The sequence below is a fragment of the Lolium perenne genome, chromosome 5 (genome assembly GCF_019359855.2).
Source record: "Lolium perenne isolate Kyuss_39 chromosome 5, Kyuss_2.0, whole genome shotgun sequence".
Taxonomy (NCBI): Eukaryota; Viridiplantae; Streptophyta; class Magnoliopsida; order Poales; family Poaceae; genus Lolium; species Lolium perenne.
This window is the reverse complement of record NC_067248.2, coordinates 186,923,396-186,938,157: the sequence shown is the minus strand read 5'-3', so window position 1 is coordinate 186,938,157 and position 14,762 is coordinate 186,923,396. Positions and strand designations below refer to the sequence as shown.

At 43.7% G+C, this 14,762-nt stretch overlaps 2 protein-coding genes and 1 long non-coding RNA gene across 8 annotated transcripts; 1 reads left to right on the top strand and 2 right to left on the bottom strand.

Moving 5' to 3' along the window:
- Positions 1–412: 412 nt before the first annotated feature.
- On the bottom strand, positions 413–4,313 carry LOC127301240 (replication protein A 70 kDa DNA-binding subunit C-like). 5 transcript variants are annotated; one of them, XM_051331458.2, is made up of 8 exons: positions 4,068–4,313; positions 3,048–3,169; positions 2,896–2,936; positions 2,720–2,813; positions 2,498–2,625; positions 2,122–2,395; positions 1,015–1,162; positions 413–889 (listed from the first exon to the last, which is right to left on the bottom strand). In XM_051331458.2, exons 2-6 carry the CDS (start codon positions 3,158–3,160, stop codon positions 2,175–2,177), a joined length of 597 nt encoding a protein of 198 aa, XP_051187418.1. In that variant the 5' UTR covers positions 3,161–3,169; positions 4,068–4,313; the 3' UTR covers positions 413–889; positions 1,015–1,162; positions 2,122–2,174. The 5 variants fall into 5 exon arrangements, with proteins under 5 accessions (XP_051187418.1, XP_051187417.1, XP_051187419.1 ...); XM_051331457.2 differs by having other exon boundaries at positions 413–883; positions 2,896–3,169; positions 4,068–4,311; XM_051331459.2 differs by lacking the exon at positions 4,068–4,313 and having other exon boundaries at positions 3,048–4,041.
- A 489-nt stretch (positions 4,314–4,802) lies between these two features.
- Positions 4,803–7,897, bottom strand: LOC127298104 (uncharacterized). 2 transcript variants are annotated; one of them, XR_007849607.2, is made up of 5 exons: positions 6,727–7,897; positions 6,515–6,625; positions 5,647–5,777; positions 5,437–5,543; positions 4,803–5,057 (listed from the first exon to the last, which is right to left on the bottom strand). It is a non-coding gene; the product is annotated as an uncharacterized lncRNA (long non-coding RNA). The 2 variants fall into 2 exon arrangements; XR_007849606.2 differs by having other exon boundaries at positions 6,515–6,621; positions 6,727–7,896.
- A 2,322-nt stretch (positions 7,898–10,219) lies between these two features.
- On the top strand, positions 10,220–10,726 carry LOC139831691 (uncharacterized). The gene has a single exon (XM_071821012.1). It carries the CDS (start codon positions 10,220–10,222, stop codon positions 10,724–10,726), a length of 507 nt encoding a protein of 168 aa, XP_071677113.1.
- The last annotated feature ends 4,036 nt before the right edge of the window (positions 10,727–14,762 follow it).

The window sequence follows — 14,762 nt, the reverse complement described above, 5'->3', positions numbered from 1 at the left end:
GCCAGCAACGGTCCTCTTTTCAAACGCGTCTCCGCCTGGTCCCACCTAAAACAGCCGAGTCAAGAATGTTGACCTGAATGAAACGGCAGACTCACGGAAAGAGTTGTTGCACACAGACTAGTGGCAAAACTGAGCACAATTCAGATCTAGTGGCAAAACTGAGTGTCGCGAGAGCTGTAGTGGCAAACCACTAATTAACCCTTTTATATTTTATGAAATTTTCCTTACATATTATGGGACAAATTAATTGTTAGAATTCAATAAGGGAAAACCAGGGGATTTGTTTTCTTTGTATACTTGCTAATTTTCACCATAGGTACTACCCCAAGAACAAGCCTTTTGGCAGCCATGGCACCCTGGATTCCACTTCTCTAGATGATTGGAGACAACCTGGAATTATAAGAATACATGATTCGTCAGAAAGCCAACGAAAGATGTTTTATTAGGACAACCCAAGTCTACCTCATCGATTGTAGAACCTGATGATGGTACACTTCATGGTGTAGGATTCATAGACGGCGGCAGAGTTGAAGGTTCACCAGTGCCTGAACCTGGTTTGGAGCTTGAGGAATGGGGGGACTCTCATTGTTTTGACTTGCTGCAGGATCAGTCTTGCCTTGTCGCATGGTTACATTGGCCTCGATAATTGGTTCAGCAATCTGCATTTAAAGGTGACTGCACAACAAGTCTAATGATTCACGCCTTGGGGTGACAGTGACATTGAACTCTTTTTCCACAACAGCAAGCAAATCCCGGGGCACTGCGTTGGATTGTCCTCTCTTTTCCAAGGACAATAGCTCCTCGGGGACCCAACAAATATAAGTCAGCCAATTTTGCAGTCTGAATATCTGCTGAGTCAGCGTCAACTGCTCGGACAATGAATCTGTACCTCATAGAGTAATAACAAAAGAATGAAAGTAGTCATGTAAGGATTTATCATAAACAGGATAGAAAGTTGTGTACAATGAATAGTGCGGAAATCAAGAAGACACGATACATATATGACAGCCATACCTTGGCAGAGGCTGTAGGGCACCGAGGACATTTGTAAACTCCATCCTCTAACGTTAATTTCTTCCAGCATTCTGTGCAGTTTATATAATACCACCCATTTTATGTGAGAACTTCAGTGATTCTAACAGATATCTTGTAGCGCACACCCTGAACATGTGCACCAACATTTATAGCGAAGAGAATGCGAGCAAATATTTCAGAAGTACAGGAGTTCACTGACTAATTTCATATAACTTCTTTGGACTTGTACACATAACTTCTTTCTCTATCAATGCATCGAAACTCAAGGATTTTGCGTTTTCGCGAAAAAATGCTAGACTAATATTTCAGAAGAAGTACATGAGTTTACTGACTAATTTCATATTAGTTTGTTTTCAATGCTTTAATTAAAACGCATGAAAACATTAATCCTTAACCTTGTATATGTAGGCTCTTTAAAATTAAATTTCATATGAAACCCAGAAACACAGAAGACCTGAACATGTAATTGGTATAGTATACACAGAAGACCTGAATATATAGGCAGTTCAAAGTGGAAATGTACATTTAAACTGGGCATGATTATTTTTTAGAACTGGTAAAGTAAATATTATGGTTCTATGCGGTGATAACACATGGAGTTGTGCAAACGAAAAAGCATTAACTAAAATTGATGTCCTAACAACAGGCTGATAGAATTGAGAAACATGTTTTTGTCTCAATGGTAAGAATATAGAAGGTTTTGTCATCTTTTATATCCTTCATTTTCTCTAACTTGATTGTAAAACGATAATCTAAATATCTTGAGCAACATTTCAGACCTCAGAAGTCCTGACACAACCACAACAGCATCTCAAAATTGTCTATAACTTCATTTGGTATGCACATTGGGTGGAATAATGATGCAAATAAAGAGCACGTCGATCTACTATACTAATACCGTGCCAACCTACCAAACCAGCATCTTTGCCCTCTCGCTTCTTCATGTTGTTATGGCAGCATGATTATAATATAACAAATAAACGGTGAGTGCCGCTTAGAAGATAATTGCGGGCTTTGCTCATGGTGAACAATAATTTCTTATATCACTTCAAAGCTTACTGGCCACGTATGAAAACTGAGCATAGCATATATCATTTGGTTTGAATGTTGATATTTCTGTGATTGCTGATACAGTTGGCTCAGCGCGATTCTGGTTTCCGTTTTGTAGCTCGATACGCCATGGTAAATGTTTTGACTGGGAGCATGTGCACGGCACGCACGTTACTAAACAAACAGCAAATGGCAATAGACCTCTTGCGAGCGCTGACTAATCGGAAGACAAACCGTTCTCGAGCAGCAGCTATTTCTGGAATTGGCACATTAACATGCCACCTTGTGACGGATGTACTTTTGAAGGCACCTAGAGAACACCAATTGTTAGAATTGCCAGAAGACACAAGAAGAAGGAATGGAAAAAATGGGTACTCAAGGAGAAGGGAAAACAGAGTCCATTGTGTATCACCTGAGTACTGACTGACTGTCATGCCAACAAATAAAACGATAACAGGTTCTTCACTTGATGCCTCCAAAAATCCATCAGCATCAAATAAATCAGCTTGCTCACCCCATAAGGTAACAATAGCATGTTCGCTTCATGGAACAGAACATGCATGAATTAGAGAGCAATTAGTAGAAGCAAGTGTATGGCTGGCAAAACAGAACCAGAAATAACAGTGACCCGCACCTGCCATCTGTGATGTACACTTGCCCTTTATGACTCTTAGCTTTCCCAGATGGAGGCAGTATATCTGTAACTTTGTTCACTGATCCAACAATGTCTGCAGATGTAGACAAAGCAAGTGAATTACAGTAGCATATTGAAAAAAAAAAAAGTAATGCTTGAATTTTTAATGTTTGTACCAGGTAATACGTTATTTCGATCGATGCGATCTGAAAACATGCTGAAAGGAAGAGCATTGTCGGCGATCATAGGAAAATTCTCCGGCGGTGGCACGACCTCCGTTATATTAGTCGTCATAGTGAAACAGATTCTCAAAGGATGGTCCACTGACTGGTAACTCTTTTTTGGATCATATAAATCAAATCTGGCGATAGTGTATACAGAGCCTTCCTTCAGTTGATCTCTAAATTGTTCCACTCTATTACCAGGAACCAAACCTTCCATTACAGTTTTCTGTGGATCATCCAAAAAGAAAAAAAGTATCTAGGATTTCCAGTGAGAGAAGGGGAAAAAATGTGGAAAATATAGAAGTGATGCAGCTAACAAATCATGTTAGGCATTGGCAAAGATATAGAAGCATTCTTATCTCTGAAACTCGTGCGACTAAGGCATATGAACAATGTGGATCAGCTATTGGGTAAAAAAGGGAGCAATTTAATGAACTGAATATAATTGATACCGCTGAATTTTAAGGAAGGTACCTATGACTAAACCTTCCACGATTGAAGATGTGTTGACAATGTGCAGCGGTTGGATGATAAATAAATTGAGAAAAAGAAAAGAGATAAGTACACATTTGTGAAACAGGACAACAGAGAACAAAAGAACGTTGGGGAAAATAGGAGAAAGCGCACAGCTAACTAATCATGACAGATATGACAGAAAGCTGAACCTTAACCACAGCCCACACGAATAAAATTGCTAGAGTGGAAGGAGCAAGATGTATACGCCTCCCACATAAGCTAACCGAACAAGTAAGACATAATGCACATGACCAAAAATGTTTCCCAGTTGATAGGGGCTTGGCCGCTATGATGTTGGTAAAACTGTAAGATTAGGGTAGTGGCAGCATAGTACTCATAAAGGCACACAATCCAAATTGTAGCTCAGATTTCTTGCACCTTTTAGAAACAGGCAACTTGCCATGTAGCCTCAAGAAAAATAGTATCTAGTAGACTATTATAAGGAGGACACTTCCAAAAGCCATTCATGGAAAACATTATGTATGCCTGATAGATGATTGCCTTACCATGTCACCAAACACAAACAACAAGTATTTGTAGCTGAGCAATATTATTACCATCGAGCCATGCTAATCTTGAGAATTTATGTCGATAGGTATGAGGTTTACCTGGGGGTGAACAGACTAAAACCTCAGCAAATATCATATACTGGACTAAGGCCTGAAATGGGCACAAACTGCATTGTTGATTTAGAAAAAAAATGTTATTAATGGAGTTAGTAGAATGATGTCACAAGAACAAAGTTGCACTCTTAATTATTAAGTGAACAGTAGTGTATTCCAAAGACTCGGATGGATGCAGTAAATAAATGCTTAATTAGCATGCTCCAAAATTATTAGCAAATCCCTATACTATGTATGGACAGAAAAATACATCTAATGAGGCAGACGTATCACTATACTACAACACATAGGGGCAAATCAGAATTGAACTGAAGTTACTAAATATTTCAGTTGAGCAAAAGAACACTTGGACGTATCACTAACTGTTACATGATTTCATCAAGAAAATGAGGCAGACTTCAAAAGGCCAAGATCAAGCTGAGTCGTCTACTTCAATAAGCCATCATTACAAATGACATGCTAAGCATACATCCTGAACACCACACTATATTGAAGTCCATAACAAATGATGCCTGTAGAGTATACATACAATAAATTTGCTCATTGTAAGATATGGGCACCATAAACCCCAAGCTTACTTCCACCATTAATAATCATTTAATTAATCCAAAACACGACCAGATTAACCACAAATCTGCACAATTAACAACTATATTCAAACCAATCGACCAGCAAAATGTGCAATCACGTAGGTTTCAGCAAAATTCAGTAAGAGGTCGCACTGTATGAATCAACTCAATATGGAGAACAAAACTATAATTCCATAAATAACTTACCTTTGCTTGTTGTCGGCCCTGGGCGGTGCTGCAGCTGTCGGGGAAGCCATGCCCTCGAGCTAATCATCTTCTTTGTCATTTGACAATTAACCCATTTCATATCCTCTTTCAATATAGTTACATCTTCATTGTCATTCAACAACTATGTCTGATTTTCCTCAATTATTTGTTTTTTCTCTTCAACTTTGACTTCCTCCATCTACAGAACAGAATAAATTACTTTTAACAGAACATTATGGATTGTAAGTGGCAATTTCTTATCTGGTAATCAGTAAAATGTCTCCACTCGCCCTGCTATATAAAATCTACCACTTTAAAAGAGAACCTAATGCAAAGGCAGGCAAGATTTTGATGCATTAATTCCTGCAGGAAATATTCACCTTTTGAGAACTAAAAGAGGAAGCAAAGACTGGCAAAAAATTAAATGGGATCTTGTGAAGTCATGGCCATTATTTTCTAGGTATATAGCTTACTGTATTGTTCAGTATTTATCACAACATATAATATGTATAGAGACATGGTAATAGATATTCTGATGTATGTGCAAATCTCGATGGTATACTCTGCACGGGACGCACTGCTTATATCGGTTGCTTTCTTGGGAGCGCATTCAATCTTCGGAGGCCTCCGGATCTTTCGATCTCTGTGGGCGGTGACCGTTGAAGGTACCTCTGCTCTAGCAATTCTAGAAAACAACAAAAGGGGATGTCTGTTTAAGGGAATGTAGACACATCCATGCCTCAAGATAGATACTAACCTGCCTACAAATAGTTTGGTATAGTACAAACCTTTATGACAACGACAGCAACAGAAACCTGCTATGCAAAAGAAGCAAAGTAGATCTCTCAACAGGCATACAGTAGATGTCTTGAGTGTTTTTAGCCCTGAGCTTCTTGTTGATCTCTAAAGCTCTAAAATACTGAATTTTCCATGTCAGAAATGCAATAAAGATGGTGAAAAAATTCAGCCACAGTTAGGATTATCCCATTATAATTATGCAAGGAGCAATCGCTGGATTTAATTTCCATGATCCAGGACATGAACCAATAGGCAAACACATAAAAACAAATTGTCCAGTCTTAACCGGCAATGGTCACCATCTAACTAAGTTACTTTTTTGTGTGAATTATAAGTTAAACATCTGTATCCAGACAAAGATGAACTATCCATAACACTTTACCTTGCTCCAGAAGAGCATATATTTAAACCAGACATGCACCATTATAAGTGATTTTGCCTGAACATTCCAAGCAGAATGCAGTTTCCTTGTCATTAATTTAAGCAACTACTTGAGTACTCCCTCCATTTTTGTATACTGGGCGTGGCTTGAAAAACTCTGGGACCAAGGTATATGCCTATTGGCTGAATTGCGATCGCCTGGGAGAGGAAAATCTGATCGGTAATTAAGGAGAGATGCCTAACGAACAGCAAGAAAAACGCCTAGTAATCCCCACGCCCAATCAAGAAGCAGTTATCACATGCAGCGGTAATTAAGGAGAGATGCATGCAGAATTGGAAGGAGAAAGGAAAGAGAGCACCGCATGCACCAAAAGCCCCAATTAAATCTGTCATTAATGAGACACGCCTTAATTCTGAAAAATGGAGGGATTGGAGATGCGCCCAGTATACAAAAATGGAGGGAGTACTAATTATTACCACAGGAAGCTCTGCATGTCCACGCTGGCTCCCGGCGCCACGCGACAGTGGCGTCGTTTGCCGAGGCAGTTGCAGCCTACTCCTCAGCGACCAGACAAGGGGATTTCCTAACTTAGACCATGGATTCTTGAATTCAATGGACTGAAAAGAGAGAATAAAGACTGGAAAATTAAAGAGATGAGTGGGGGGGAGCGTCATCCATAGCAACATACAGAGGTTTTGCGCGACCGATGGCAGCCATCCAGCGTCTGCAACAGACAGACGCGAGGGAAGAACCTCTGGCCTTCGCCGTGTCCACCTCCGCTGCAGCCAGTGACGGACCGTCGCCGTTTCCTTCGCAGATTAGCACGGACGACAATGGCCACCTGGCTGACCTCTCGACGCGCTGATATGACGCCGCGCCCACCTGCCACAGCCACCGCTTCAGGGGCAAGACAACTTATGGCGAGGAATCGTGGCAGAGAAGCCAGAACAGGGGCGCGGCGGGAAGGCATTCGGAGGAGTAACCGACTCAGGCCACGACCGTCGGGAAGGTGGGAGTTCGGCCAGCAGGGTGGAGGTCCGGTGGGGATGACCTCGTCATCAGATCCGAAAATTCCGTGTTCACCGAAAAGAAAATCCCCATATTTACACCGAAAACACGAACAGAAAAAGAAAGCCTAAGAAACAGTGAAATCGAACAGTGCGTCGCGACTGTCTCCATCCTCGTCGGCCGCTCCGCTCTCATCATCGGGCCGTCTTCATCCGCATCGGCCGCTCCGCTCTCATCGTCGGACCGTGGTCAATGCGGCTGTATATGTCCTCGCTGCACCCGCTGTTTGATGAGAGCGAGAGAGGGAGAGGATGCCACAGAGAGAAAACCGGGAGGAGGGAGCAGTCAGGCAGCATACCTGTGCCTCATGTCACCTGCAAGGCTCCCGTGCGCCGAGGCCGCTGGGACCTTGACTTTTTCCGGCAATAGCTCTGCCTTGAGCATCTTCGCTGCCGCGGCGTCGCGGAGGCGGATGGCGAAGGCGAAGCCCCAGCATCCATCTCGGGATGGAGAATACGATACGGATGTCCTCCTCTGTGCCACCAGCCGAGCAGGGAAGAAGAGACGGCCTCCTCGGCCACCATCAGCTTTCGCAACATCACGGAGACGGACGGCGACACACGGTCTTGCTCACCAGAATGTCGCGCTGGTCGATGACGGCGGCCGCAGGCACCTCTCCAACGATTGATTTCGCGACCCGGCTGGGGCATAGCCTGGCGGCGAGAGACTACACGCAGGCATCTGCAGCAACTCTAGAGCACCGTTGAGCGACCACACAATGGATCAGCCGTCGAGGCCGGGGCAGGGGCCGCTTCCAGGTGAGGAGCTGCATCGGAGCTTCGTGTAGGAGAGGCATGGTGGGATTGATGGAAAAAATTAATGAAAAAGATAAGGTCACCAGCACCGCTTTGACCGCCCAGCAAAATTCCACCGTCCGACAATCAGAACAGAGCTGGCCTACCACCACCTCAGACTATTGCAGCTATGGTCACACCAATAATACTCCAAAGCAGATGAAAGGTACTTCCAAAAATATAAGACGGCCCAGGAACTGCACACAAGAAAACCACCACGAAAATTAACTACAAAATTACAGACGTGTCAAAACGCTGTGAGTCTAAACATAAATCAAAATTCTAGCAAAAAATCGAAGTTGTTCATCTTTAGTATAGTAGATATAAATATCGTTGATTTAGTACAAGGGAGTAGAAAATAATTCCTAACAAAATTTCATGGCATTGTTCATAATGTTGTCACCTTTTCATGACATAGTTGAAACGGTGTACTGCATACATTTTTATTTTGGCATATTTCATTAACAATGACACATAAAAACACTACTAGCAAAACTGACAGACAAGTGCACACAGACACACACAAAAAACATGTGTGAATGCCTTCTTTAGTTTAGACAATGTAAAGAATTTTGGGAAAAGGGAAACATAGAATTTGGTACGCTGTGCACAACCCAGAGGAACACATTGTTGACACCACAGGAACTTTCTAAAAAAAGCCAAGAATTATCTTATAAGTTTCTGATCATGGGAGTGGCATTAATTAGTTTAGCGATGTCATCTTAAAAAATCAGAAACATACTGAAAAGGCAAGGTAATGCAACAATGTTTAGAAGTCTGAAGTTTTTGGACCGAAAAATCAATATGGTCAAGGAATCAGCAAAGAGAGTACGGAACAATGATTAGAAGTCTGAACTTTTTGGACCAAAAAATCAATCTGCTCAAAGAATCAGAAAAGTGAGTATGCATTCCAGTCTAGTGAAACCATGATCTTTAACTCAATGCACCAACAGATGGTATAAGTGAACAAATCAATACATTGGTCCAGTATCATTAGACGAAATGCTTGATCAGGTTGAAGTTCCGAAGCTAGAAGTAGGAAATTGCTGAAAAGCTCCCACTACAAATACATAGAAAAAGAAAGCCTCATTACTTCTCCATTAACCAGAATCTACTGCCAAATCAATTTGACAAATCAACTAAGCATATTGCCCAGAAAACTATCTAAGCAGACAATCTACTCTGCACAACATCTCAGCTTAGAATCCTGCATAAAAAAGGTAACTAATGAGCGATCTCTGATAGAGTGGTTAAAGTGGGTAGATTGGCAGAGCAGCTTACAGACCATCAAGACTGAATCATTCAATTGTTTGCGGAACCTATGATAACATGAAAACAACGGTTAGTACTGGACTGTAACTAGATAGCAATAAAAAACTAATGGTGTAGGCTATACCGTCTGATCTGAGCCAGTCCTGAACACACACAAGCCGTTCAATCCAGCCTACACCAGACTCGCAAAATGCGCGCCTTCCAGTCCTTGTTGCTACACTGTAGTCAGAAATGAGGGGTATCGCCAATATATCACGTGCCATCCGAGCAATTGTAGGATAGGTCAGATCATGTTCCTTCCACCATTGGAGAACACTGGATTCGCCTGTAGAGAGACCTGGCTCTTGTAAGTACTGATCAAGTTCTGCCATAGGACGCTCACTGTACGGATATTCATCGGTGTGATAATAGTACATCAGTGTATCATGTCCCGTCACAACAACCTTTTTTCTAGTTTTTGCTCCAGAATTGCAGCTTGTGTCTTCCATCTGATCAGAATATCCAGAGAAGAGGTCGAGCAATATGTCATGCACTTCTTCAATATAATCTTCTATATCATCGTCAAACTTCCGCTTCATCAAATGATAATTGCTACTCAATTTTATACATAAACTGCACCAGCCTATATCCTTGCCTTGGAAAACTTGGTTCTTCTCTCATACAGGTCGAGACTTGGGCGAGCTTTCGACTGCCCCCTCCTTCTTGGAGCGGATCGTGGGGGAAGGCCTTCCCCTGTACCGATCCATCATCAGGGTGACCGTTGGTGACGGGCGCTACACCTCCTTCTGGCTGGACAGGTGGCTACCGGGCAGTCCGCTTGCTGAGCGCTTCCCCGCCATCTTCTCGCACTGCACGCGGCTGCATGCGCCGGTGGCCACTGTCGTGGCTCGGGGGCTTGACCTGCATCCACGCCTCTCCTCGGCTGCGGAGGCTGAGCTCCTGCTCGTCCGCCACATCATCGATGACACGCGGCTCAGGGACACTCCGGACTTTCGCTTCATCGACTCCCCTTCTGCGCCACGCTTCTGCTCGCGGGAGGCATACCGGATGCTCTCCCCGTCTCGGCCTAGGGATGCATCCGCCTGCATCGCCAGGGCTCTGCGCCTGCCCACGAAGCTGAAGATCTTCATCTACCTCCTCGACATCGACCGCCTGAGCACTCTGGCCAACCTCTTCTACAAGAGTTGCGCCCCCTCCGATGTCTGTGCTGCCTGCCCGGCAATCGAGACCGGACGACACCTGTTCTTCAACTGCCACCTGGCCTCCGACCTTTGGGCTCGGCTGGACGTCCCAATCCCGGCTGACCCTTTCTCCGTTTGGGACCTCCGTTCCCCTCTCCCCCTCCCCGACAAGGCATGGCAGTTTGGTGCCGCGACGATCCTCTGGGCCATATGGAAAAGTCGCAATGGCCTTGTCTTCAACGGGAGGGCGACCACCTCTAGCTTCACGCTCCGGAAGGCGAGTGACGACCTTCTACTTTGGAGATGGAGACTTCCGATTTCAGAGCGCGCACACCTCGACTCGTTGCGCTCCTATATTTTGTCTAGAGCCTAGTTGACCCGACACTCTCTCTCCCCCCCCGGCTGCCCGGCCCTTGGAGTTATAATAACAAATGGGGGGTTTCCCCCCCCCCCCCCCCCCCCGTCATCCTCGAAAAAAAAAAATTGCCCGCATCAAACCAAAGGCAGGACTTGATGCGGCTGAAACGGAAAGATGGATCCATGATCATAGGCATGCAGATATTTAAGCAACAAAGTTTCCAATCTTCCTTGAACTTGTTTTGCATTTTCTCCACCTCTTTGAAAATTGTTTTATCCCCCCAGAAATAAAAATCAGCATTGCGATGCAAAAACTTCTTAACATCCCACACCTTGTCAAAGAGGTCAACTTTTTTCGATAAAGGATGCTTTATTACTTTTGATAAGCAATTACATCCAGCCTCTGCACAATCAGGGTGCACACAGCCGTTTAAATAGTCTTAGGATCACAAAAAAGTCAAACTAAAGGAGAAAATAGGCGAAATACATATCGAAACGATGAATCATATGACCCCTAAGGTGCGGGTGGGGCTTCAATCCGTAGACTATGCTGCCACCCATGTAGGGAAAAAGTATCCCTCGCTGTAGCCTCCAATCGTGTACAGACCTCCGTAAATAGGTCTCGGTTCTCCAAGCGCTGAAGAGGGAACCACAAACGGAGAATACCTGTACATCTGTAGATGACCTGCAACAAAGAGCAATTTTTATTATTAAAAATCTTATCATTTCTACTCAGCCAAAGCGCCCAGATCACTGCAAGCGCCCCCACCCTAAGAAGCAACTTAAACCTTGAATCTATACCATGAAGCCAATTGCCAAAGACATTGGCCACACTAGTCGGAGGGTACAAGGTAGACGCTACTTGGATGACAGACCAAATAGATCTCGCTAACTGGCACTGGAAGAAGAGGTGTTTAATAGTTTCATCATGATGACAAAAAACACATCGCTTACTTCCTTGCCAATTACGCTTGACAAGATTGTCTTTTGTGAGGATGACCCCTCGACGAAGATACCATCCGAATATTTTTATTTTTAATGGTATCTTCATCTTCCAAATTTTCTTATTATTATCCACTGGTACATCGGAATGAAGTATGGCGTTGTATAAAGATTTGACCGAAAAAGAACCATCTACGTGTAAATTCCACCTAAATTCATCTGGTTCAGGTGATAGATTGATATCCCCCAACCTTTGGATTAAGGTATTCCACGCCAATAGCCTTTGTCCTAGCAAAACTCGTCTGAACGTCACATTCGGAGGAGAGGTAGCCATTACTGTAGCAATGGTATCTCCTTTGCGATGGACGATACTATACAACGCAGGGTACTGTTCACTTAGGGGTGCATTGTCTAACCAAGCATCTTCCCAGAACCGTATCTGTGCTCCATTCTTAATTGAGAAAGTTCCGTGGCGTAAAAAGACATTTTTTGTCGCCATTAGACCAGCCCAGAAGTGTGAATCCCCGGGTTTCCAAACCACTTGGGACAACGTCTTTGAGCCTATATACTTTCTCCGAAGAATAGTTTGCCAAATCTCATCCTCGGTAAGGAGCTTAAAGAGCCATTTACCCAGCAGAGCTGAATTCTTGACCTCTAGATCATGAACTCCAAGCCCGCCTTGATCTTTGGGACTACAAACTATACTCCATTTGACCAGTCGATACTTATTTTTCTCGCTGTCCCCTTGCCAAAAGAATCTGGATCGATAATAATCGAGTTTATGCAGAATTCCTTTTGGCAATAGGAAGAATGATAACATATACAGTACCATATTTGTCAGTACTGAATTAATGAGTATCAATCTCCCTCCCAGGGACATCAATTTACCTTTCCAACTACTAAGGCGCTTCTGTAATCTTTCTTCCACTATTTTCCATTCAGCAATCGTAAGTCTCCGATAATGAATCGGAATACCCAAATAGAGAATAGGAAATTGGCCTTGCCCACAACCAAACAACTCTGTATAAAGAGTTGTATCATCTTGGGCATCACCGAAACAAAACAACTCGCTTTTATGGAAATTGATTTTCAATTCCGATAGCTGCTCAAAAGCCGTCAAAATTAATTTCAGGTTTTGAGCTTTCTCGAGATCGTGATCCATAAATAGAATTGTATCGTCGGCATATTGAAGGATAGATAAACAACCATCAACGAGATGTGGAATCACACCTTCAATCTGACCATCAGACTTGGCCCGCTCTATGAGTATAGCTAGCATGTCCGCCACAATGTTGAATAACATAGGTGATAACGGATCCCCTTGGCGTAACCCTTTTCGTGTTTGGAAATAATGGCCGGTGTCATCATTCACCCGAATTGCCACACTACCTCCATACACAAAATCATTTATTAAAGCGCGCCATTCAGGAGAAAAACCTTTCATCCTGAGTGTCTGTTGAAGGAAAGACCATTTGACCTTGTCGTAAGCCTTTTCAAAATCTAATTTTAAAATAACCCCATTTAATTTCTTAGTATGCATCTCATGTACCGTCTCATGCAAAACCGCCACTCCATCAAGGATATTTCGTCCTTGCATGAAGGCGGTTTGTGATGGCTGAACTATATGATCCGCAACCGTATTAAGTCTAATGGTGGCCACTGATGATCCACAAGTATAGGGGATCGCAACAGTCTTCGCGGGAAGTAAAACCCAATTTATTGATTCGACACAAGGGGAGACAAAGAACACTTGGAAGCCTTAACAGCGGAGTTGTCAATTCAGCTGCACCTGGAAACAGACTTGCTCGCAAGAGTTTATCAGTAGTAACAGTTTTATAGCAGTAGCAGTAGTGAAATAACAGCAGCAGAGTAACAAAGACAGCAATAGTGATTTTAGTAAACAGCGGGATTAAAATACTGTAGGCACGGGGACGGATGATGGGCGTTGCATGGATGAGAGAAACTCATGTAACAATCATAGCAGGGCATTTGCAGATAATAATAAAACGGTGTCCAAGTACAAAGCAATCAATAGGCATGTGTTCCAAATATAGTCGTACGTGCTCGCAATGAGAAACTTGCACAACATCTTTTGTCCTACCAGCCGGTGGCAGCCAGGCCTCAAGGGAAACTACTGGATATTAAGGTACTCCTTTTAATAGAGTACCGGAGCAAAGCATTAACACTCCGTGAACACATGTGATCCTCACATCACTACCATCCCCTCCGGTTGTCCCGATTCTTGTCACTTCGGGGCCATTGGTTCCGGACAGCGACATGTGTATACAACTTATAGGTAAGACCATAAACAATGAATATCTTGATGAAACAATAACATGTTCAGATCTGAGATCATGGCACTCGGGCCCTAGTGACAAGCATTAAGCATAACAAGTTGCAACAATATCATCAAAATACCAATTACGGACACTAGACACTATGCCCTAACAATCTTATGCTATTACATGACCAATCTCATCCAATCCCTACCATCCCCTTCGGCCTACAGCGGGGGAATTACTCACACATGGATGGGGGAAACATGGCTGGTTGATGTAGAGGCGTTGGCGGTGATGGCGGCGATGATCTCCTCCAATTCCCGTCCCGGAGTGCCGAACGGAGACTTTTGGCTCCGCGACGGAGTTTCGCGATGTGGCGGCGTTACGGAGGGTTTACGCGACTTCGACTTCTCCCCGTGCGTTTTTAGGTCGAGGCCGATAAATAGTCCGAAGGAGGGCGTCGGAGGCCGACCGAGGGGGCCACACCATAGGGCCGCGCGGCCCCCCCTAGGCCGCGCCGCCTTATGGTGTGGGGCCCTCGGGCCTCCACCTTACTTGACCTTCTCCGTCGATGCTGGGAAAATAGGGCCTTCTGCATAAATTCCGAGGATTTTCCCGAAAGTTGGATTTCTGCACAAAAACGAGACACCGGAACAGTTCTGCTGAAAACAGCGTTAGTCCGTGTTAGTTGCATCCAAAATACACAAATTAGAGGCAAAACAATAGCAAAAGTGTTCGGGAAAGTAGATACGTTTTGGACGTATCAACTCCCCCCAAGCTTAGCTTATTGCTTGTCCTCAAGCAATTCAGTTAACAACTGAGTGATAAAAG